Source organism: Plecotus auritus (assembly GCF_963455305.1).
Source record: "Plecotus auritus genome assembly, chromosome: 7".
Lineage (NCBI taxonomy): Eukaryota > Metazoa > Chordata > Mammalia > Chiroptera > Vespertilionidae > Plecotus > Plecotus auritus.
In genome coordinates, this window is record NC_137774.1 from 134220517 (window position 1) to 134242963 (window position 22447).

The 22447-nt window shown below is 40.8% G+C and overlaps 1 protein-coding gene across 4 annotated transcripts in view; it reads left to right on the top strand.

The window, feature by feature from the left end:
* Positions 1-22447, top strand: part of AP3B1 (adaptor related protein complex 3 subunit beta 1) — a 215024-nt gene that overhangs the window by 12039 nt on the left and 180538 nt on the right. For all 4 annotated transcript variants that reach the window (XR_013961150.1, XR_013961151.1, XM_080679402.1 and 1 more), the window contains exons 2-3: positions 14910-14985; positions 17759-17833. Coding sequence is in view for 2 of the 4 variants with exons in the window: in XM_080679402.1 (XP_080535528.1) it covers positions 14910-14985; positions 17759-17833 (151 nt within the window). In the remaining 2 variants the exon portion in view is untranslated. The remainder of the gene's footprint in view (positions 1-14909; positions 14986-17758; positions 17834-22447) is intronic.

Genomic DNA, 22447 nt, shown 5'->3' on the forward strand with positions numbered 1-22447 from the left:
GATTGTAATATATAAACAAGGTGAAAAACCGCCATTCTCTGGAGCATTATCCCAATCCGTTGAGATTCTGCTCAGTTTGGCTCAAATAAACTCACAAAAATTCTTTACAGGTTTGAATGTTTTTACGTTAACAGTACTATTGTTCTTATCATCATCTTCAAGTTCTGACCATTTAAATCCCTTGAGTTCTTTCTTTTTTTAACATTTATCTTTATTGTTGAAAGTATTACAGATGTCTCCTCTTTCCCCTCCCATTGACCCCCTCTACCCCACTCCTGTCCCCTCCCCAGGCTTTCCCCACACTATTGTCTGTCCAGGGGCTGTGCATATCCTATCTAATAAAAGAGTAATGTGCAAATTAACCATCACTCTGCTACACCCACCAGCCAATCAGGAGCAAGTATGCAAATTAACCCAACCAAGATGGCTGCAGCCACAGAGTGAGCAGGAGACTTGGGTTTCCCCGGCAATGGAGGAAGCCAAGCTTTCCGCACACCCTGGCGGGCCCAGGCCTCCACTGAAGGCTACAAAGTTTCAATTATAGAAGACTAGAGGCCCGTTGCAGGAAGATTCCTGCAAGAACAGGGCTTCCTGCGGCCTGAGTGAAGCCCGCCCAGGTGGGCTTCCCTCCCGCCGCCGCTGCCGCCACCACCGCCCCACTCTGCCCCCACCCCCGACCCCTCTGCCAAGTGCTTTCCCTTCCCTCCTGCCACAGCTGCCCCCGCCACCTGCATTTTCCCTCCCGCAGCCACTGCCGCCACTGCTGCTGCCCCGTGCTTTCCCTCCCGCTGCCACCACTGCCCAGCTTTCCGCTTTCCCTTCTTCTTCCTTCTATGCTGTCTTCAGTCTTCACTCCGCATCTGCTTATGCAAATTAACCGCCATCTTTGTTGGGTTAATTTGCATACTCGCTCTGATTGGCTGGTGGGCGTAGCGGAGTGATGGTCAATTTGCATGTTTCTCTTTTATCAGTGTAGATAAATAAACCCCAGATACCAGGGCCTTGGCTTGGGTTGCCGGGGAGCGTGGCCGGCCTGCAAACCACCACAGGTCCCTCGCCCAGGCTGCCCCACGCCCCAAGGGAACCCCCACCCTGATCCAGGACACCCTTCAGGCCAAACCAGCCGGCCCCCACCCGTGCACCAGGCCTCTATACTATCTAATAAAAGAGTAATATGCAAATTGACCATCACTCCAACACACAAGATAGCTGCCCCCATGTGGACACAAGATGGCCGCAACAAGATGGCCAGCAGGGCAGGGCAATTAGGGGTGACCAGGCCGGCAGAGGAGGGGAGTTGGGGGTGACCAGGCCTGCAGGAAAGGGCAGTTGGGGGTGACCAGGCCTGCAGGGGAGGGCAGTTAGTGGTGACTAGGCCTGAAGGGGAGGGCAGTTAGGGGAAAACAGGCTGGCAGGGGAGCAGTTAGGCATCAATCAGGCTGGCAGGGGAGTGGTTAGGGGGTGATCAGGCAGGCAGGCAGGCAGGAGCAGTTAGGGGCAATCAGGAAGGCAGGCAGGCAAGCAGTTGGGAGCCAGCAGTCCTGGATTGTGAGAGGGATGTCCGACTGCCCATTTAGGTGGGATCGGGCCTAAACGGGCAGTCGGATATCCCTCGAGGGGTCCCAGATTGGAGAGGGTGCAGGCTGGGCTGAAGGACCCCCCCCGGGCTCGAATTCCGTGCACCGGGGCTCTAGTCTATAATAATAAAAGCATAATATGCTAATTAGACCAGACATCCTTCTGGATATCCTTCCGGATGACCTTCCAGACAAAGCTGCTGCGGCAGGGGCTGAGGCAGAGGCCTGTGGCCGCTGCGGTGGTGGAGGTGGAGCCCCTGGCATGAATTTTGTACATCAGGCATGTAGTCTATCTATATATATAAAAACCTAAGTGACCGAATGACCGGTCGACTGGTCGCTATGGCGTACACTGACCACCAGGGGGCAGACGCTCAATGCAGGAGCTGCCCCTGGTTGTCAGTGCGCTCCCACAGCCAACCTCCTGTGGCCCCTCTCCCCAGCCAACCTCCTGCGGCCCTGATCGGCTCCGATTGCTGGCCAGGCTGAGAGACCCCACCCGTGCACAAATTCATGCACTGGGCCTATAGTCATATAAGTTCATTGGTTAATCTTCCCCTACCTTCTTTCCTTTGAAATACGGCAGTCTGTTGCATACTGAGTGCTAATAACTCCAGTTTTGATAGCAAATCTATTTTGTTAATTCTGCCTAACTGGTTGAAATTTGTGGTCATTAGATTTTGTTCTGGAGATGTTAAAATACTTGCCATGCTGTTTACAGGGGTGGGCAAAAGTAGGTCTATAGTTGTTCATATGGAAAAAGACATGCAGATTATGATGATTACAGTAGCTTTATTAACTCTGTATTTCGCTTACAACTATAAACTTCTTTTTGCCTGACCCTATATGTAAATTGAATCCTACTTTATTTTATTTACAAAGGGCACATAAAATATTAGCCAATTTCAATGTTTTATTGATGTTTCACTTAAGTAACTGTCTTTTGTTCCAAGTTGTCTATTAAGAAAAAAACTGTGTAAAAAAAACAAAAAAAAAACCACACAAAAAAAAAAACTGTAGCGGTAGCCAATGCCTTCCTGGCTGGGAGTTGTTTTTGTCTTCACATGAATAAGATTGCTAGTTTTACAAAGGGTTGATTACTCAAGTAGGCCTCCTATAATTTAATTTTTTAAATACACTTAAAATCAAATAAGATTTTATCCATTAAACAACAACAAAAAAAAGATGAAATACTGCCTGTAAGCAGAGTCTTCCTTTCCAACAGATTGTAAAGGTGTTCCATTGTATTTGCTTAGCTTGCTTTATTCTTGGAGGAGAGTCAGTTCTGACTTTTACAAATTATCTTAACAAATATTCAGTCAAAAAGATTTTTATCCCTTGACATAGGATATTTTATTTTAAGATCACTGACTTGGTGAAATCGAGGAGGAAATCTGGAAATCTGAAATCTTATCATTATTTAAAACATTATTTTTTAAAAACTTAGAATTTAGAACTACATAGTAGAACTAAATGATCAAAACAAAAAAGGCAGCCAAAACCGGTTTGGCTCAGTGGATAGAGCGTCAGCCTGCGGACTGAAAGGTCCCAGGTTCGATTCCGGTCAAGGGCATGTAACTTGGTTGCGAGCACATCCCCAGTGGGAGGTGTGCAAGAGGCAGCTGATCGATGTTTCTCTCTCATCGATGTTTCTGACTATCTATCCCTCTTCCTTCCTCTCTGTAAAAAATCAATAAAATATATTTAAAAAAAAAAAAACAAAAAACAAAAAAAAAAACAAAAAAGGCAGACAGATGGTTGGTTGACATGTTCTTCTTTTATTGCATCAAAAGTTAAAGTGCTCATGGTATGACAAATGTATTATAGTGAAATAATTTGACTATTGCAGTTGTGTATATAAATGAACTGCTGACAAAAACAAATTGCCTGCAGTCCAAATTCAAATTTTAAAGTGAAGAGCCCAAAGTAGAATAATCAGGAAGAAATGATTTTCATATATTTCATATTACTATGAATAACATTTGCTGGTTTGTGTACTTAGGGAAGACTTATTTAGCATATCAACTGGAAAGAGTTCATAGATTTACACAAGTGAACAATTTATGGTCAATGTCTGCTTATTGATGGGCTGATTATTTGTATTTCTGATAGGCCAGTGTCTTTAATCCTTCAGCTGAGTGAGTTAGCATGGCAGCTGGACAAGGGAGAGACTCATGAATAAGCCTGGTTCCAAAATTATGGGTTGGCAGAGCTACGTATCACCCAACTTTACTCTAGGAATGGGTTTTCTCGACATTTCTTAAAGCTTAGGTTAAAAATGTGGTCGTGAAGGATGAGGGGGAAATCAGTACTATGAGGGCAGAAAAGTAAGGGCAGAGTAGAAGGTGAGGGGACCAGATTATGTAGTGCCTGGTAAGAATTTGGGATTTTACTTCCAGTGAGAAGACAAGCCATGGGAGGGTTTTGAGCAGAATGGGTATTAAGTTAGTCATTAACTATTAAGTGCCTGTTGTGTGCCAGATATATTTCCTGCTTCAAAGAGGTTATAGTCCGGGGTACTTGGGACCTCTTTGTTTATTTCTTGTGTTTTTTCCCCCCCAACTTTAAAAAACTATAGAAGTAATTTATCAATTTAACAAATTCGAGTGCCATCTGTATGCTAGGTGCTGTTCTTGATGCTAGGGACTAAGAAGTGGACAAAATGCCTGCTCTCATGGAGCATACATTCTAGTGGAGGGGAGATAGGCAATAAACAAATCAATATATAGTTGGTCATTTGATGACAAGGAGTACTATGGAGGAAAATAAAGCAGAGAAATAGGGTAGAGAGAGTGGAGGTTGGATTGAGTTAGAAAAAGCAGGGTCAGGAAAAGATCCCTGAGAATTTGTTAATAGAACACATGCCTTGAGGTGAGGGAGTGACATGCAGATGTCTGGGGAAGAGTGTTCAGTAAGAAGAATACAAGAGTATTCAGAAGTGCTCAGGCTCTGAGGCAGGATAATTTCTGGCCTGTGTGAGGGTCAACAAAGAGGCCAGTATAGCTGGGGTAGAGTGAGTGAAGAGGAGGGGGAAGTTAGTAGATGAGAAGGTCAGAGACGTAAGGGGCCAGATTGACTTGGACTTTGTAAGTCATTTAAGGACTTTGATTTTACTCTGAGTGAGAACGGAAGCCATTGGAGGGTTTGGAACACAAGAATGAAATGATCCAATTTACTTTTTAAACGGATCACTTTGCCTTCTGAACTCGCAGGTCTGAGGCAAGATCTGCAAAGAGTCTATTGTAATCCAGGCAAGAGAAGATGATGACTAAATTAGATTGGTGGTTGAAAATACAGTATTTTGAAGGTAGAGCCAATAAAATTTGCTGATGGTTTGGATGTGGTATGTGAGAGAAAAAGATACCAAGGATGGCCACAAGGTTTTTTGCCTAAACAGCAGGAGGTTTGCAATTGCTATCAACTAAAATGGCAGAGATTGTGTGAAGAGGAATTTAAAGAGGGCAGGGGTTGAAGGGCCTGAGCATGTTAACTTGAGATGCCTATTAGGTATTCAAGTGGAGATATTAAATAGGCAGTTGTATACATAAATCTGGAACTTGGGGGAGGAGTCAGGTTATAGATACAAGTTTGGGAGTCATCAGGTAATAGATGGTATTAAATATCATGGACTGGATGAGACACCAAGGGAGTGAGTGTAAAAAGAAATCAGCATTCCTGGTGTAATTGTGTCAAGTAGTATGAATAGGGTCAAGTACTAGTAGGATGATTACTAACAAATGAGTTTTGGATTTGTGTATGTAGAGGACTTTGTGCCCTGACTGGGAATCAAACCGTGACCTCCTGGCTCATAGGTTGACCCTCAATCACTGAGCCACACTGGCCAGGCTGAACATTTTTTTAAAGAGAAAATGTGTTTAAGTGCCTGGAAATAGGAGTCAGAGATGGTTTCTATTTACGCACGCACGCACGTACGCACGCACGCATGCACGCACGCACGCACGCACAACCTTCTCTTCTGGTGCCTAGTACATTACGTAAATGGTTTTGGATGATAGTGTCCACAAATGATTTTTTTTCTTTAGCATTCTTAGTATTTTAAAACTGTTTTCATTAATGTAGTAAAAATGATAAAAATTTTCAATATAGTTTAGTCAATAGTATGTGTATTATCTATTTCAAAAATTTACAACCATGTGAAATAAGTTAATCTTTTTAAACTGGCTACTTTTTATTTATTTTTTATTTTTTTATTTTATTTTATTTTTTTAAATATATTTTTATTGATTTTATACAGAGAGGAAGGGAGAGGGACAGAGAGCTAGAAACATCGATGAGAGAGAAACATCGATCAGCTGCCTCCTGCACGCCCCCTACTGGGGGTGTGCCCGCAACCAAGGTACATGCCCTTGACCGGAATCGAACCCAGGACCCTTGAGTCCGCAGGCCGACGCTCTATCCACTGAGCCAAACCGGTTTTGGCTAACTGGCTACTTTTTAGATGACAATAGTTTTTCAATAGATGGAAGAATTTTAAATAACTATATAAGCTTCAGTTATTTACACTTTTAGATTCTATTCCTGTCAAGTAGGAATTTGTATGACCTTTTTTTCTCTTTCTAGGCCTGGATAGCCTTCATCAGGACACTTGGCAGGACTATGTGACTTTTTTTCCTTAGTTGCAGTAAAAAACACATTAACATTAAATTTGCCTTCATAATCATTTTTAAGTGTATGGTTTTGTAGTGTTAAGTATATTCAGTGATGTGTGCTGTATCTCAAGACTTTTTAATCTTGCAACACTGCTATGTGACTTTTTAAAAACAGAATTTTTTCCTGAGATTTTTCAAATGCTTCAGGGACACAGCTTTTCTGAGGTAGAGATTGCATATTGGTTTCCTCAATTCCCTACACAGAAGGCTGATCCAAACTCATCAGATGGAAAACTTGTCTTCTGTGGCCTTAGAAAGTTTTTATTATTTATTTTTGAAGAACTTAAAAATTAATTTAGCTTTGAGTTGGCATATCTTATTAACACAGTTTAGAAAACTTGTATTTATTCTACTATAGTTTATGAATTTCTTGGAGGAAAACCTAATGCTAATACTCAGACTTGATGCACACAGTAACTCTTTGGCATGTCTGTGTTTATGCCCATCTGTTACTGTGGCACCATGCCCATTATTACAGTGGCATGCCAGTAGCAGTGAGGTATGTGAGCCAACAAAGATGAATTGTTTGGATGGAATACACTATTCTGTAATACTAATTAATTTTGAGCTGATGAATCTACATGAGATAATGTTAACCAAATACAGTCAAAGTAATGTCAGTGAAAATAAAATTTATTTTGACTTCGACGGAAGTGTATCACAGATGTTTTAGATTACTATTGAGGATAGTTAGAATTAGTGTATGATTCCAGTGATCAGTTTTCTTTTCATAAAAATTTTGAATTTAAGAGAAAAAACAACAATTTTCTTGTAGCAGATTATAGATTAGGGAGGAAGTATGGCACTGTAGATTATGGATTTATACTTATAAGGTATTACTTTACAGTTCTTGAAATGTGTTCATATATGCTCAACTTTATAGTAGAAATTGGCAACAATGTGATAAATATGAAGAATGTTGGTTTCAAAACAAGACAAGTTTAATTCTTTGTCATTTTCTAGTTCTGGTGGTATACTTAAAAGTTATATGAATTAAGAATTTCTTATATGTTGTATAATCTTTTACTTCTATGTTGCCCTTATAATTTCTAGGCTTCAGTTCCTTATCTATTAAATGGGAATAATAGTCACACATCTTCATAGAGACTTTGTAATACTAAAATTAGATAGTATTATCCTATATAATAAAAGGATAATATGCAAATTGACCCTAATGGCGGAACGACCAGTTGCTATGACGTGCACTGACCACCGGGGGCAGACGCTCAATGCAGGAGCTGCCCCCTGGTGGTCAGTGCGTTCCCACAGGGGGAGCTCCACTCAGCCACAAGCTGGGCTGACAGCTGCGAGTGCAGTGGTGGTGGTGGGAGCCTCTCCTGCCTCCATGGCATTGCTAAGGATGTCCGACTGCAGCTTAGGCCTGCAGTTGGACATCCCCTGAGGGCTCCTGGTCTGCCAGAGGGATGTCTGACTTCCAGCTTAGGCCCGATCCCTCAGGGAGCGGGCCTAAGCTGGCAGGTGGACATCCCCTGAGGGGTCCTGGACTTCGAGAGGGTGCAGGCCAGGCTGAGGGACCACCCCCCTGCCGAATGCACGAATTTTTGTGCACTGGGCCTCTAGTAAGTTCTATAAAGTAATACTACAATCAGTTGGCTAAATAAGTTAATTACATATTATAAATGCAAGTGTTAGTGGCAACTTAATCCATGATATAGAAGGGATGTAACTCACATGACCAAAACCCCAGAGTTTGCTATAATGAACAAGTTCGTACGTATCTTTTCCAGAAAATGTTTTAAAAACCAAGTGATTAATATATATAAAAACCTCCATGTATGTTGCTTTTCCCTTCATATATCTTGGAGGCCTTTCCATGTTAGCATATGAAGCTATTTCAATCTGTTTCATCACTATATAATATTTCCTAGTACTCTCTTTCATTGGTTCTGTTTTTCAGGGGTATTTGATTGATACCAATGTTTGTTGAGTATAAGCAATACTGAAACATAAATTTTTACATAATTGTGTGAAAGTATCTATTTGTAGGAAAAAATCCTAGACATAGAGTTGTAGATCAAAGGTTATTACATTTTAAATTATGATACATATTGCTAAATTACCTTCCAGATGGGTTGCAACAACAGTAAAGTCTGTTTTCATTATACTTTTGCCAATACTGGATACCATCAAATTTCATAATATTTGCCAATCTTATAGTGTAAAATGTTATTACACTGAATCCTTATAATTGTGAGTGCATTAAGTCTTCTCCCTCATATGTATTGGTTTATTCTTTCAGCGAAATACTTTTAAATGTTCTTTGTCCATTTCCCTATTGGATCAGCTCTTATTGATTAGTTAAAGCTCTTTGTATTTTAAGAAAATCGTCACTTCTGTCAGATGAATCCCAAATTCATTTTATTTATTTTTGTGTTAGTTTATGTCATTTTTTAAAAAAATTATATTTTATTGATTTTTTACAGAGAGGAAGGAAGAGGGATAGATAGTCAGAAACATCGATGAGATAGAAACATCGATCAGCTGCCTCCTGCACACCTCCCACTGGGGATGTGCCCGCAACCAAGCTACATGCCCTTGACCGGAATCGAACCTGGGACCCTTCAGTCCGCAGGCTGACGCTCTATCCACTGAGCCAAACCGGTTTTGGCAGTTTATGTCATTTTTAATGCAGAAGTTTAACAAGTTTCTTTGCTTATAATTTTCAGTTTTTTATTGCTTCTGAAATTCCCTCATACTTCCTTCCTCCTAAATTCTCACTTAGGAAGTAAGTTTCAAGAAGTCAGGGACCTCACTACTTTGAACAATTCTTGACACATAGTACCGGTAGATATTGAATAAATGAATGTGCTAGGCCCAGTGATAAGTGCATTTCTCATTGTCTTCATAACAACTTATTTGAAGTAGATACTAACCTTTAGATTACTAAGTGTTGAAGTGATGATAGCAATTGTAGACTCTTTAATTTTGTGAACAGTTTAGGAGGAAAAGCTCATACATATTTACTTGGATAAAAATTGTTTAGTATTTCCTCCTTTTAGAGGGTTAATAGATGGGTGATTTGGTAGTTGGACTTTCCTGTTTTACTCACTCTTTTATTTATTTAGTGAATACTTTGTGCCAAAACCTATACAAGGTTCTGAGTATCATACAAGATGGCACTAACTGAACTGAAAGTTACTAAGCCTTCATGTTGTGCACATAAAACTTACTATGGAGGCCAACCCCTTCAACTGCATGGCAGATAGGAAAGAGCAAATTTTGACTCTTATTACCAGCCTTTTTTCCTATATACCTGTTCATGTGTACAATGTAGCACTTGGGGCAGTAACATTTTTTATTTGAGTGGTTCTCAAAGCATAAAGAGGTATAGCTGCCCATGTTAAAGAATTTTTGGCAGGGCTTGAAAAAGTTCCAGCTCCCCCCATCTTAACGATTTTGATGCATCATTTTGAAATGTACCTCTGATTGGAAATTGCTATTCCTTATCACTGGTGAAGGGCCTTTTAAAATTTTCAGTCCATTATGGATAGATTCTTCAGTAAACTACAACAAAAAATAAATTACTAGGAAAGTGAAATAAAAAAAACATGCAAAATATAAGCCTCAATTTTTCTTAGACTCAAAAGGTATAAAATTACATTGTTGAATTGTTCTGTCAGGTTTCTCACTATGCTTGCTCTCAGTTTCTGTACATAACTCCTCATGGATTAGTAACAAACGTTTGTGGGTTGGTAATGGTTCTTGGACCATACTTTCTTGGATCAAACGTTGAGTGGTACTGATATGGTGTACAGGAGTGGAAGTTTGTAAAGAGTTATGGATTATAGATTTTTAAAAAAGAGGTAATTTATATTATCTAAAAGTCCCACCACTACTTAAGTTCTTATATATAACTGGTAAACTTTGCTTTTCAATTATAGTTGTTGCTTTATCCTGGTGCCGAAATAAAGTGGCTTCTTGGTGATAGTACGATTTTCTTTAATAATACAGTTACATATTTTTCTCTGTTCTTTGAAACTATAAAAACAGGCATATTTCGAACATGAAAGAAAGGTTATACCACTAAATACCACAAGGTGTCACTTATGTAAAAATAAAGTTTGTATCCTAATACTCAAAGCTGAAAAGCTAAATAGGTAAATGAAGAACTAGGCAAATAAAATAATACATTATTTGAAACAGGTATTGGTTTTCAGCAGAGGTAATGAAAATAGTGCCAGTTCAGCAATAATTTGAATCAACTCTTGATGTTTATCAGAAAGAATTTTTAAATTTCTAAGTTAATGCAATAATACATGTTAATAGGCCATATTTGAATCCACATACGAAGGAGGTAGAACTAAATGACTCAGTACGAGTAAACATATTGTAAGGGTAAGATAGGTGTTACGGTGTTAAGTTTTCTAAATCTTTCCTGTTTTGGTGTTAAGCAAAGAGGAATTTGGGAAGAGATACGTAATTTATATCAGAATTTTCAATGGGTCTTTATGACACATATGTGAAAAGTTGTTTAGTATATCTGGTTGAAACAGTGCCTAGGATTTTTCTTGTCTCTTTTCTCTGAACCTCAAAGTTATTGCTCTGCCTGTGTTGACACAAAAGATATTTATATTTGTTGTTGAAGACTGTCTTTTCTATTAAACATTAACAGCGAAACCGTTGGCTATAATATTGGGTTCCTGTTCTTTTATTTTTAGTTTAAGGGGGCTCTGGCATCTCAAGCCCAAGAGGAATAAACCAAGTTTCCATTAGGCTATGAATAAGATATACCTGGGTTTAGAGGTTGGGACTTCCTAGAAATGAACACTTCATTATTCATTGCTCACTTCTCTCTCCAGGTAACACTGGTGGAGTAGAATGGTGAAAAACTGTTGGGGAAAACTAAAGGGGATCAGGAAGAAGAAAACGAATTTTCATTCTTTCTTGACATACATAGTATGATCACATTTTCTTTCTATTCAGTTCCTATCTAATTACTTTAGTTTTTTTTCCTTGACCCCAGTAAAGTTTTTTAGGTTTCTCGTTTATAAAAAATATACATGATTATTAAGTTACCTGTACAATGTGAGGAAGTCTGAGAAGTTTTAAGAAAGGATTCTAAATTCATTACAGTGAACATTTATTGTATTTTAATATTTGGTAGTTGTATGTCCTCAGATATAGTTTTTACATATTGCTGTCTCTTCTATTTACATATTTTTAGCTGTATTTTAATGAGAGAAAAGTCAGTCTTGTAATTATTAATTTTTGTGTCCCATTAGTGGTCACCATTGCATTTAATTTCATGAGTTGCTTGGAAAGGAAGAGTAATTTCTTTTTTCATGATGAATTTCATTGCCTCTATTGTTTTTGGGAAAAAATCTTCTTAGCTTTAATTTTTAAATTTTTTTTATTGCAATGACAGAACTAAGCATCTATACACATGTGAAAAAACACAGTAAAACTTTTCAGTAATAACTTTTTGGAGGTATAATTTACATGTAACAATGATCCACCTAAAGATTATAATTAGATCTTTTGACATAAAAGATCTTAATCATACACTTGTAAAATCACCATCACAGTTAAGAAGATACAGAATATTTCCATCATCTTATGAATTGGGAAATTTTCTTATGTCCGTTTGCTGTCCATTTCTCTAGCATATGGCACCAGGATACTACTGGTCTGCTTTCTGTCATTACAGATTAGTTTCATTTTCTAGAGTTTTAAATGAGTAAGTTATGCTCTTTTGCATCTTTCTTCTTTCACTCAGCATAATGATTTTGAGAATTCATATTGTTGCATGTATCAGTAGTTAATTCTTTTTCATTGCTGGGTAGTATTCCGATGTATGGCTAAGTCACATTTTACTAATGCACATTTAGATTTTTTTAAGTTTTTTACTATTATGAATAAAGCTGCTATGATTATTCATGTAAGTCATTATGTGGAAATACATGTGTATTTATCTGGGGAGTGGAATGACTGGGTCACATGGTAGGTTTATGCTTAAATTTATAAGAAACTCCCAGTTTTTCAAAGTGGCTTTCTTTTACATCCTCACCAGAAGTGTGTGAGTTGTAGTTGTTCCATAGCCTTGGCCACATTTGTTATTGTCAGTCTCTAGTGGGTGTGTAATGGTATTTAATTTGCATTTCCTTGAGAACTAATGATCTTAAGTATTTTTTGATGTGCTTATTGGCATTTCTAATCTTTTGTGAAATGTCTTTAACTCTTTTGACCATTTTTTTTTTTGATTGGCCTATTGGTCTTGCTATAAGTGAGTTATTATAACTTTTAAAAACGTAAACCTTTGATTTTGAGATAATTGTGTAATTACTTCATATTGCAGTTACAAAAAATAATACAGAGAGATTCTGTGTACCCAGTATCAAGTTTCGTTCAATGATAAACTGTAGTACAGTATCACAACCAGGATGTTGATATTGATATAATGTACCAACTTGTTCAGATCTCCCCAGTTTTACTTGTACTTTGTGTGTGTGTGTGTGTGTGTGTGTGTGTGTGTGTGTGTGTGAGAGAGAGAGAGAGAGAGAGAGAGAGAGAGAGAGTGGGAGACAGAGAGAGAGAATGTTCTATTCCATTTTTTCAAGTAGGTTCATGTAACCATGATGACAGTAAAGTTACTAACAGTTCCATTACCACAGGGCTCTTGTGTTGTCCTTTTATATCCTTCCTTCCCTTTCTTGAGCTTAACCTTTAGTAACCATTAATTTTTCCCCATTTTCATAATTTTATTTCAAGAATCGTATATAATAAAGAGCTAATATACAAATGGTCATCACGCCCTCATGCCATCACGCAGTAGTGGCTCAGACACTCAACACTGGCGAGAGAGGAATGGGGACCAGCCAGGCACAAATGAGCTCGTGAGAGAGGAATGGGGACCAGCCAGGCACAAATGAGCTTGCGAGAGAGGAATGGGGACCAGCCAGGCTGCAGCTCGGGAGAGGGACAAGCCACCTGCCCCATGGTCCTGTGTGCCAGCGGCCCTGCCTGCGCCTGCGCCTGCGCCTGCAGCCTGGGAGAGGGACAAGCCACATGTCCTGCGGTCCTGGGTGCCAGTGGCTGGGGCTGCGGCCCAGGAGAGGGACAAGCCACCCTCCCTGTGGTCCCGGGTGCCTGTGGCTGCGGCCCAGGGGAAGCCACCTGTCCACAGTCCCCTGTGGCTACGGCTGGCCCAGGCAAAGCCGGCCCGGGTCCTGGGTGCCTGCCGCCGGCCAGAGGGAGGGAAGCCCGGGTCCTGGGTGCCTGCAACCAACTGGAGGAGGGAATCATGGGTCCCGGGTGTGGGGTGAGGCAGAGGCAGTTAGGGACGATCAGGCTGGCAGGCAGAGGTGGTTAGGGGTGATCAGGCAGGCAGGCAGGTGAGTGGTTAGGAGCCAGTGGTCCCGGATTGCGAGAGGCAGTTGGAGATCCCCTGAGGGGTCCCAGATTGGAGAGGGTGCAGGCCAGGCTGAGGGACCTCCCCCTGTGCACGAATTTCCTGCACCAGGCTTCTAGTTCTATATAATAAAAGGCTAGTAAGCAAATCAACCGAATGGCGGAATGACCAGGCATCGCACTGACCACCATGGGGCAGACACTAAATGCAGGTGCTGCCCCCTGGTGGTCAGTGTGCTCACACGGGGAGCACTGCTCAGCCAGAAGCGGGGCTCATGGCTGGTGAGCACAGTGGCGGTGGCTGGAGATTCTCCCGCCTCCACAGTTTGGCCTAAACCGTCAGTCAGACTTCCCCAGAGGGTTCCCAGGCTGCAAGAGGACACAGGCTGGGCTGAAGCCCTCCTCGCCCCCTCCAATGCACAAATTTTGTGCACTGGGCCTCTAGTATTATATAAATGGAATAATGCAGTATGTTAGGATTAACTTTTCTCACTTAGCATATTTATCTGGAGATTAATTAGAGTTGTCTTATGTATCTAGTTGGGATGTTAAAATTGCCTTTACTTAATTCTTTGAATTAGTGATTGTCATTTGGCGTTTTCCTTCATATTTATATTCTTCTTTTGGGGGATGGTATAAATGACACGAAGCTTTTCTTTCATTAGTGCTCATTCTTGAGATATTCTGAAGAAAGTTTTAACTGGCTTGTTAAAATATTTTAATGCTGAGTCAAGGATTTTTCTTATTTTTTAAATGGTGATTATACAGAAGAAATTTTGGAATGAGAGAATATGTGTTTACATTGTTATTTTGCGCAGAAATGAGATGCAGTTTTATTTTTTTGTTTAATTGGTGGGCTTTATGGCACCATAACACTTGATATTATTTTGTGTAGGTTTAAGATGAGAAATACATATCTAATCTATATATATAAAAGCCTAAGTGACCAAATGACTGAACGATTGGTTGACTGGTTGCTGTGACATGCACTGACCACCACAGGCAGATGCTCAATGCAGGAGCTGCCGCCCTGGTGGTCAGTGTGCTCCCACAGCCAACCTTCTGCGGCCCCTCCCCCTGGCCGGCCAACCTCCCATGGCCCCAGTCGGCCCTGATTGCTGGTCTGGTCGAGGGACCCACCTGTGCATGAATTCGTGCACTGGGCCTCTAGTTATAAATAAGAATGCCCTAACTTAACATTGCCCATCATATTTCTAATTCTTATGAAAATGATTTATTTTAATAGCTATGTTACGTGAAAATCTAAATATGGAATTTTTTTTCTTTTATATAGGAATGAAGATCTAAAGCAAATGTTAGAGAGCAACAAAGATTCTGCTAAATTGGATGCTATGAAACGGATTGTTGGGGTAGGTAAAATAGATCATTTTAATTTTTGGAAAATGACGTACTAATTGTATTAAATATACATATTAAATAATATGATGAATATCAAATTGAACATGCCATTTGCTTTTCAATATTAACTTAAAATTACCTGTCTAAAATGTTTTGGAAGAAATACTGAAGTGTTGAAATTCAGAAATTTGAGTTCTAATTTTATCTTTTCTGTGTTTTGATTTCCCTACCTCTTTATATCAAGATCTTTCTCCTATGAGATAAAAAGAACTAATCATTTTGCAGACAAGTAGATTATATACAACAATATTTTGACTTCCTACAAAGAGGGATACTAATTAGCTAATGGATTTTTTGTTTTTTAGGTCATTTCAAGACCCAAAAATTGTGAACATGCTTTCTTCTGTGTTTTACATTTTATTAACTCCAATATAAATGTTTTATTCAATCCTATATAATAAAAGGCTAATATGCAAATGGACCAAACAGCGGAACAAACAGTCGCTATGACGTGCACTGACCACCAGGGGGGCAGATGCTCAACGCAGAAGCTGCCCTCTGGTGGTCAGTGTGCTCCCACAGGGGGAGTGTAGCTCAGCCAGAAGCCCTGAGCTGTGCTCACGGCTGGTAAGTGCAGCAGCGGTGGCGGGAGCCTCTCCCACCTCCGCAGCAGCGCTAAGGATGTCTGACTGCCAGCTTAGCAGGGAGCGGGCCTAAGCCGTCAGTCGGACATCCCCTGAGGGCTCCTAGACTGCAAGAGGGTGCAGGCCGGGCTGAGGAGTCCCCCCCTGAGTGCACGAATTTTGTGCACTGGGCCTCTAGTTCAGTAATATAGAGCTTCTAATGATTATTAATAAACATAAGAGAATTGCCCAGTTTTCACTTGTAATGCAAAATTTAAACAATTGGGTAATGTTAGTAGAGCTAAATAGATATAAAGCAATTCCTAATTATATATAAAACATTAATAAAATATTTTTGCAATTTGTGTTGCTCTTGCTGTCTTTTAGTTAAATTTTTTACATTTACAGTGAAAAAAACTGGCTCAATTTAGTGACTATCTAATGCTAAATAGTTCTGATTTCGGTTCAGTGGAATTAAATTCACAAAACTTGTTTTTCTCATTACTATTATACTTTTTATCACCACCATTGCTGATTTTATTTTCTACACAGCTTTATATGATGAGGTCAAAATGTAATATATTTGTATAATTGCACAAATAAACTATTGTAATAAGGTGACAACACCACTGCCACCATATGAGAGTTTGAAATTGCATTTTAATATATCAAAGTCCAAATTTCATTTATGAAAGATGATTATGGGTATAGGATGTTCAGTTAAAAGATGAGTTGTTTTGAAACTCAAATATATAAAACTCGGTTGAGCATGGTCCTGTGCACTGAAAGGCTGCCAGTTTGATTCCCAGTCAGGACACATACCATATAGTACTCTCTTTTACCACTTCACATATTATATTTGTTTAGTGTTCCTCACCCCCAATAGAAGGTAAGCTTCAATGGATAAGGACTTCTATTGTTCTTGGTTGTATCCCTAAGGCCTAGAATAATCCCTGGCATGTAGTATCCTCTCAGGAAATATTTATTGAATGAATTTGACTATACGGTATTTTTTCTTCTCTCAGGCATTAACATCCTTTTGAATAGCATACTATAGAATAAAGTTGAGGAAGCCTTAGAACAGGATATAATAGGACAGGATCTGTGACTTGAAGTAATCATCGAATAACTGAAGGGGCACTAGAGAACATTTAATCACTCCTTATTTTACAGATGAGGAAATTGAGAGAGGTTTAAAAATCATATAAAGATGTTTTAGCTGCAGTATTTTGTGAATCTTCTGCAATACTCAGCAGATTTTATAAAATACTCAACATCACAGATAAGTAAAGAGAATATGAAAAGACTAGCTATGTTAGAGTGTTTTAAAGCTGTGTTTTAGAAAGGTCTTCTGAGAAATTGCTGCCTTGGATAGAAGGTTAGAACTCAGAAAAGTAAAAAGCATTGGGTTGGGGGCATGATATGAGCCTAGGCATAGAGGATCCAGAGAATGTTCTGGTAGTGAGTAAGTAGATAGTTTTCTTGGATAAAAATCACAACAAGTCCTAGTTATAAGAGAACAAGATAATTGTGTGGGTTTTGGCATAATTGTTTGATATGTTTGGTATAATTTTTTGACATAATGTGTGGTATCATAGTTTTGTGTAAAATTGGTAGAAATAGGAAATTCTAGCAAAGTACCATTTTATCATGAGAAATGAGTTTGGTTTTAGACATAGCAAGTTTGGGATCAGAGAGACATCTAATGATATCCAATTAGAGAAGGAGAACTAGGACTCAGAATTAGGGCTCGAGTTTGTGGAATTGATCCCGATAGAGATTAGAGTTAAGTTATGGGGTGAAATCTTAGTAGTTTCAGAGAGTGTAGTCCACGTAACTTTGGTTGGCAGAGAAAGAGGACTTGGTGAAGGGAACTTTGAAAGGTAATGGTTGGAGAAGTCGGTGAACCTATGAAATAAAACCAAGGGGAAAATAATTATTTTGTCCAAAATATTTATATTGTCACATGAGAGATTGATTGTTCTTTGTTCTTTGCTGCAAGATAGTTGGAATAAGATGACACAGAAAGAGTTCAGCTTGTTAATTCCATAGCTTATTTTCAGAGTCAGTCTTTCTAAATATTTAATGGGGAATTTAAGTTTTGTTTTCAAATGAATAATTTAAAAGAAGTTTCAGCCCTCATATTTCACTTTTATTCCAGATGATTGCAAAAGGGAAAAATGCATCTGAACTGTTTCCTGCTGTTGTGAAGAATGTGGCCAGTAAAAATATTGAGGTACTGTTTTGATTCATAATTTTCATGATTTTCTTTTTAGGAAAAGAATAATATGTTTTAACTTAATATGCACCATAAGATATTTAAGTATCACTAGATTTTTGCTGATTCTGAGGAAGGTATGTTTACTTAGTAGGAAGTAGTAATATCGGTATAAAATTCAAAATGCCAGCACACATGCCTCCTATTTGTGCATTGTTAGCAACTGTGAGCATCAAGGAGTATGCCTGGTCCTCCTTTTGAGTCTGGGAAGTTTGGAAGAAGGAACAGTCTCCACTGAAGAATATTTACAAGGACCTAGTGACATTGGGGCAGATGTTTTAGGTGGACATAAATGGAGTATAACAGGTAGAAATTAAGGCTATAGAAAGTTTTTTTCCCTTATAATCAAGTATTATTAATGTCCTTAAAGTTGTATCTCTTTGTTTTGTTTATGTATTCAGTAGGTATTTAGTCTGGGGTATACAGTGTACATCTTTAACTTATTACAGTTTACCACTAGGTACAATATACATCTTTAAGTTACCACAATCTGTTTTTAAGTGACATTATACACTACTCTTCCCCCTCCCAGCCCCCGTGGATGCCTGAAACTGCAGATAGCACCAAATCCTATATATACTGTATTTTTTTCTGAACATACATACCTATGATAAAGTTTAATTAGGCACAGTAAGAGATTTACTGCAATAACTAATCATAATATATAAAAACCCAGGGTCTGTAACATCCAAAACGACTGAAGTCTCGACTGGACTGGAAGTCAGTGCTGGGTTGCCGTGGCGACCCAGCACTGACTGCCCGCCGCTGCAGGTGCTGCGACCCAACACTGACTGCCGTGGGGGCTGTGGATCAGGCCCGAAGAGAGGCCTGGAGAGAGAAGCAGGGTCTGATCTGTAGCCTTGTGGCAGCTATAGATCAGCCTTTGCTTCTCTCTTTCTCTTGGGCCCTGGCCAGCAGCTATGCCTCTTTTTTTCTTGGGCCTCTACTGGGGCTGCTGATCAGCCCCACCTCTCTGATTATGCCCGTTGATAGGCCCGGAGATGCTGACTGGCATAGAAACCGACCAATCAGAACCCAAATCTGGGTGAAGTGTGAGGAGCCAATGGCTGCCTAGGAGCTTTTGACACTGACTGGCATAGAAACCAACCAATCATAACCTAATCTGGGTGAAGTGCGAGGAGCCAATGGCTGCTTAGGAGGCGGAGCTTTTGACGCTGACTGGCATAGAAACCGGCCAATCAACCTAATCTGAGTGAACTGCAAATTCAGAACCTAAGGTGGGGCTGGGGAGGGGTTTTAAGGGCAACAGCTGTTTGGTGTAAGGTGTAAGAAAGCGGTTCAATTTTTTAATGACTGGTTTGGCAGTATAGTGCATATGGCTGGCTATCAGTCTAGATATAGGGATTATGTATTTTTGTCTGCCAAGAGCATCTCCTCCTGATGAAAAAGCTTTTCTTCCCAATTTAAGCAATCCTATCTACACTAATAAAAGAGAAACAAACAAATTGATCATCCCTCCACTATGCCCACCAGCCAATCAGGAGTGAGTATGCAAATTAAACCAACAAAGATGGCGGCGGTCATGGAGCTGGAGTGAGCAGGAGGCTTGGGTTGCCCCCAGCGACGGAGGAAGCCAAGCTTCCCGCCCGCCAAAAAAGGAAGGGCTGGGAGCCTGGGTCGCCGGGGGGCGTGGCCAGCCTGAAAATGGCCTTCAGCCACTTACCCAGGCTGGTCACGCCTCCATGGAGTAAGAGTCCCGCTCGGGGACATGGCCAGCCTGCAAACAGCCATCAGCCCCTAACCCAGGCTGGCCAGGCACCCCCCAGCGGGGACCCTCACCCCATGGGGGCGTGGCTGGCCTGCAAACCACCACTGGCCCCTCGCCCAGGCTGCCTCACGCCCCAAGGGAACCCCCACCCTGATCTGGGATACCCTTCAGGGCAAACCAGCCGGCCCCCACCCATGCACCAGGCCTCTATCTATACTAATAAAAGGGTAGTATGCTAATTAGACTGGGAGACCTTCCAGGAGACCTTCTGACGTTCTTCTGGACAAAGCCATGGTGGCAGGGCCGAGATAGAGGTGGTTAGAGGCCAAGAGGGGAGGGCAGTTGTGGGTGATTAGGCAGGATGGGACAGCAGTTGTGGGTGATTAGGCCAGGATGGGACGGCAGTTGTGGATGATCAGGCTGGTTGGAGGGGTCCATTGGGGGTGATCAGGCCGGCGAGGGGTGGCAGTTGGGGGGAACAGACCAGTAGGAGGGCCAGTTGGGGGTGAGCAGGCCGTCATTGGGGGTCAGTTGGGGATGATAAGGACAGTGGTGGGGCAGTTGGAGGCGAGCAGGCCAGTGGGGAGGGCAGGTGGAGGCGAGCAGGCCAGCAGGGGGGGCAGTTGGGGGGCAAGCAGGCTGGCAAGTGAGGGCTGTAGGGGGCAAGCAGGCTGACAGGCAGAGTGATTAGGGGCAATCAGGAAGGCAGGTAGGTGAGTGGTTAGGAGCCAGCAGTCCCAGATTGCGAGAGGGATGTCCAACTGCCAGTTTAGGCCTGATCCCTGTAAACCAGCAGTAGCACATCCTTCGAGGGGTCCCAGATTGGAGAGGGTGCAGGCCAGGCTGAGGGACACCCTCCCCCATGCACGAATTTCGTGCACCCAGCCACTAGTCCTATATAATCTATCTATACTACTAAAAGGGTAATATGCTAATTATACCAGGTCGACCGGCCATCTTCCGGATGTCTGACTTTCAGACAAAGCCATAGTGGTGGGGGCCAAGGCAGAGGCCATTAGAGGCGATCAGGCCAGCAGGGGAGGGCAGTTGGGGGCGAGATCAGGCCGGCAAGGGAGGGCAGTTAGGGGTGATTAGGCAGGAAGGGGAGGGCAGTTAGGGGCGATCAGGCAGGCAGGGGAGGGCAGTTAGGGGCGATCAGGCAGGCAGGCAGAAGCAGTTAGGGGCGATCAGGCAGGCAGAGGGATTAGGGGCAATCAGGCAGGCAGGCAGGCAGAGGCAGTTAGGGGTGATCAGGCAGGCAGGTGAGCGGTTAGGAGCCAGCAGTCCCAGATTGCGAGAGGGATGTCCGACTGCCGGTTTAGACATCCCTAAATTGGCTGTTGGACATCCCCCAAGGGGTCCCCGATTGGAGAGGGTGCAGGCTTGGCTGAGAGACCTTCCCCCCTACCCTCCCGCCCCCCCCCCCCCCCCCCGTGCACGAATTTCGTGCACCGGGCCACTAGTAGTACATATAATAGAACAATGATAATAATATACTGTAATAAAAGTTAAGTGAATGGCTTTGGGGTTATTATTAAGTGAAATAAGGATTACTTGAACACAAGTGCTGTTGTTAATATTAATACTTCAACAGTCAGTCTGGTAACTGCAGTGTGCATAAGCTGGATAAAGGGATGATTTCACGTCCTGGGCAGAACTGGGTGGATTCGTGTGAGTGGATCTAGTTTTTCTTTGTTTGCTTAAGCTTTAGTTATCATATCTAAGAAATTGATGTTAAATCCAAGGTCATGAAGATTTATACTTATCTTTTTCCAAAGAATTTTATAGTTTTAGCTTTTATATTAAGGACTGCAATCTATTTTGAGTTCATTTTTGTGTATGGTGTTACCTGTTTTTTGTTACTGTAGTTTTGCAGTTCTAGAATTTCTTATATATCGAATTATACAATATGGAATCTCGTGTTTGACTTATTTTACTTAGGAAACTGATTCATCTATGCTGTTTTGTGTATTCACATTTTGTTTCTTTTTGCTGTAATCTGGATATCTCACAGTTTTAAAATTTATCAGTTGAAATAAAATTGGATTGAATTAAGTGCTCTTTGTGGGCATATATTTTAACTTTACTTGTGTAAATATCTGGGAGTTGGTTTGTTGCATTGTCTGGGAAGTATATGTTTAATTTTTAGAAAATAGTGTAGTGGCTGTATACATTCCAACCAGCAATATATGAAGAGCTCCAGCTGGTTTGCATCCTTTCCAACACTTGATCTTGTTAGACTTTATGGTAACTTCATTGTACTTTTAATTGCAGCTTTCTGGATATTTGGTGATGTTCAGCATCTTTTAATAATCTTAATGGTCAGTCATATATCTTCTTTTCTAAAATATTTGTTTGCCCTGTCCAGGGGGCTCAGTTGGTTGGAGCATCATCCCAAGCACCAAAAGGTTGCAGGACCTATAACTAGGTTGTCGGTGTAATTCCCGGTAGGGGCATGCACAGGAGGCAACTGGTCAGTGTTTCTCTCTCTCTCTCTCTCTCTCAAGAAAAATCAATAAAAACATATCCTTAGGTGACGATAAGCTTTTTAAAAAAATATTTGTTCAAGTCTTTAGCCTGTTTTTACTTTTTTATCTTATTGAAGTGTAAGCATTCTTTATATATTCTGACGGAAGCCATTTGTCAGATAGATGGTTGTTCACTATTATTTATTTTCTCCTGGTCTGTGGCTTTCCTTTTTGTTTTCTAATGTCTTTTAAAAGTCAAATATTTGATTTTGATAAAGTCCATTTTACTTAATTTTTTCAGTGATAATTCAGGCCATTTTGTGACCTGTTTAATAAATTTTTGCCTAACTTAATGTTACAAAGATTTCTCCTGTT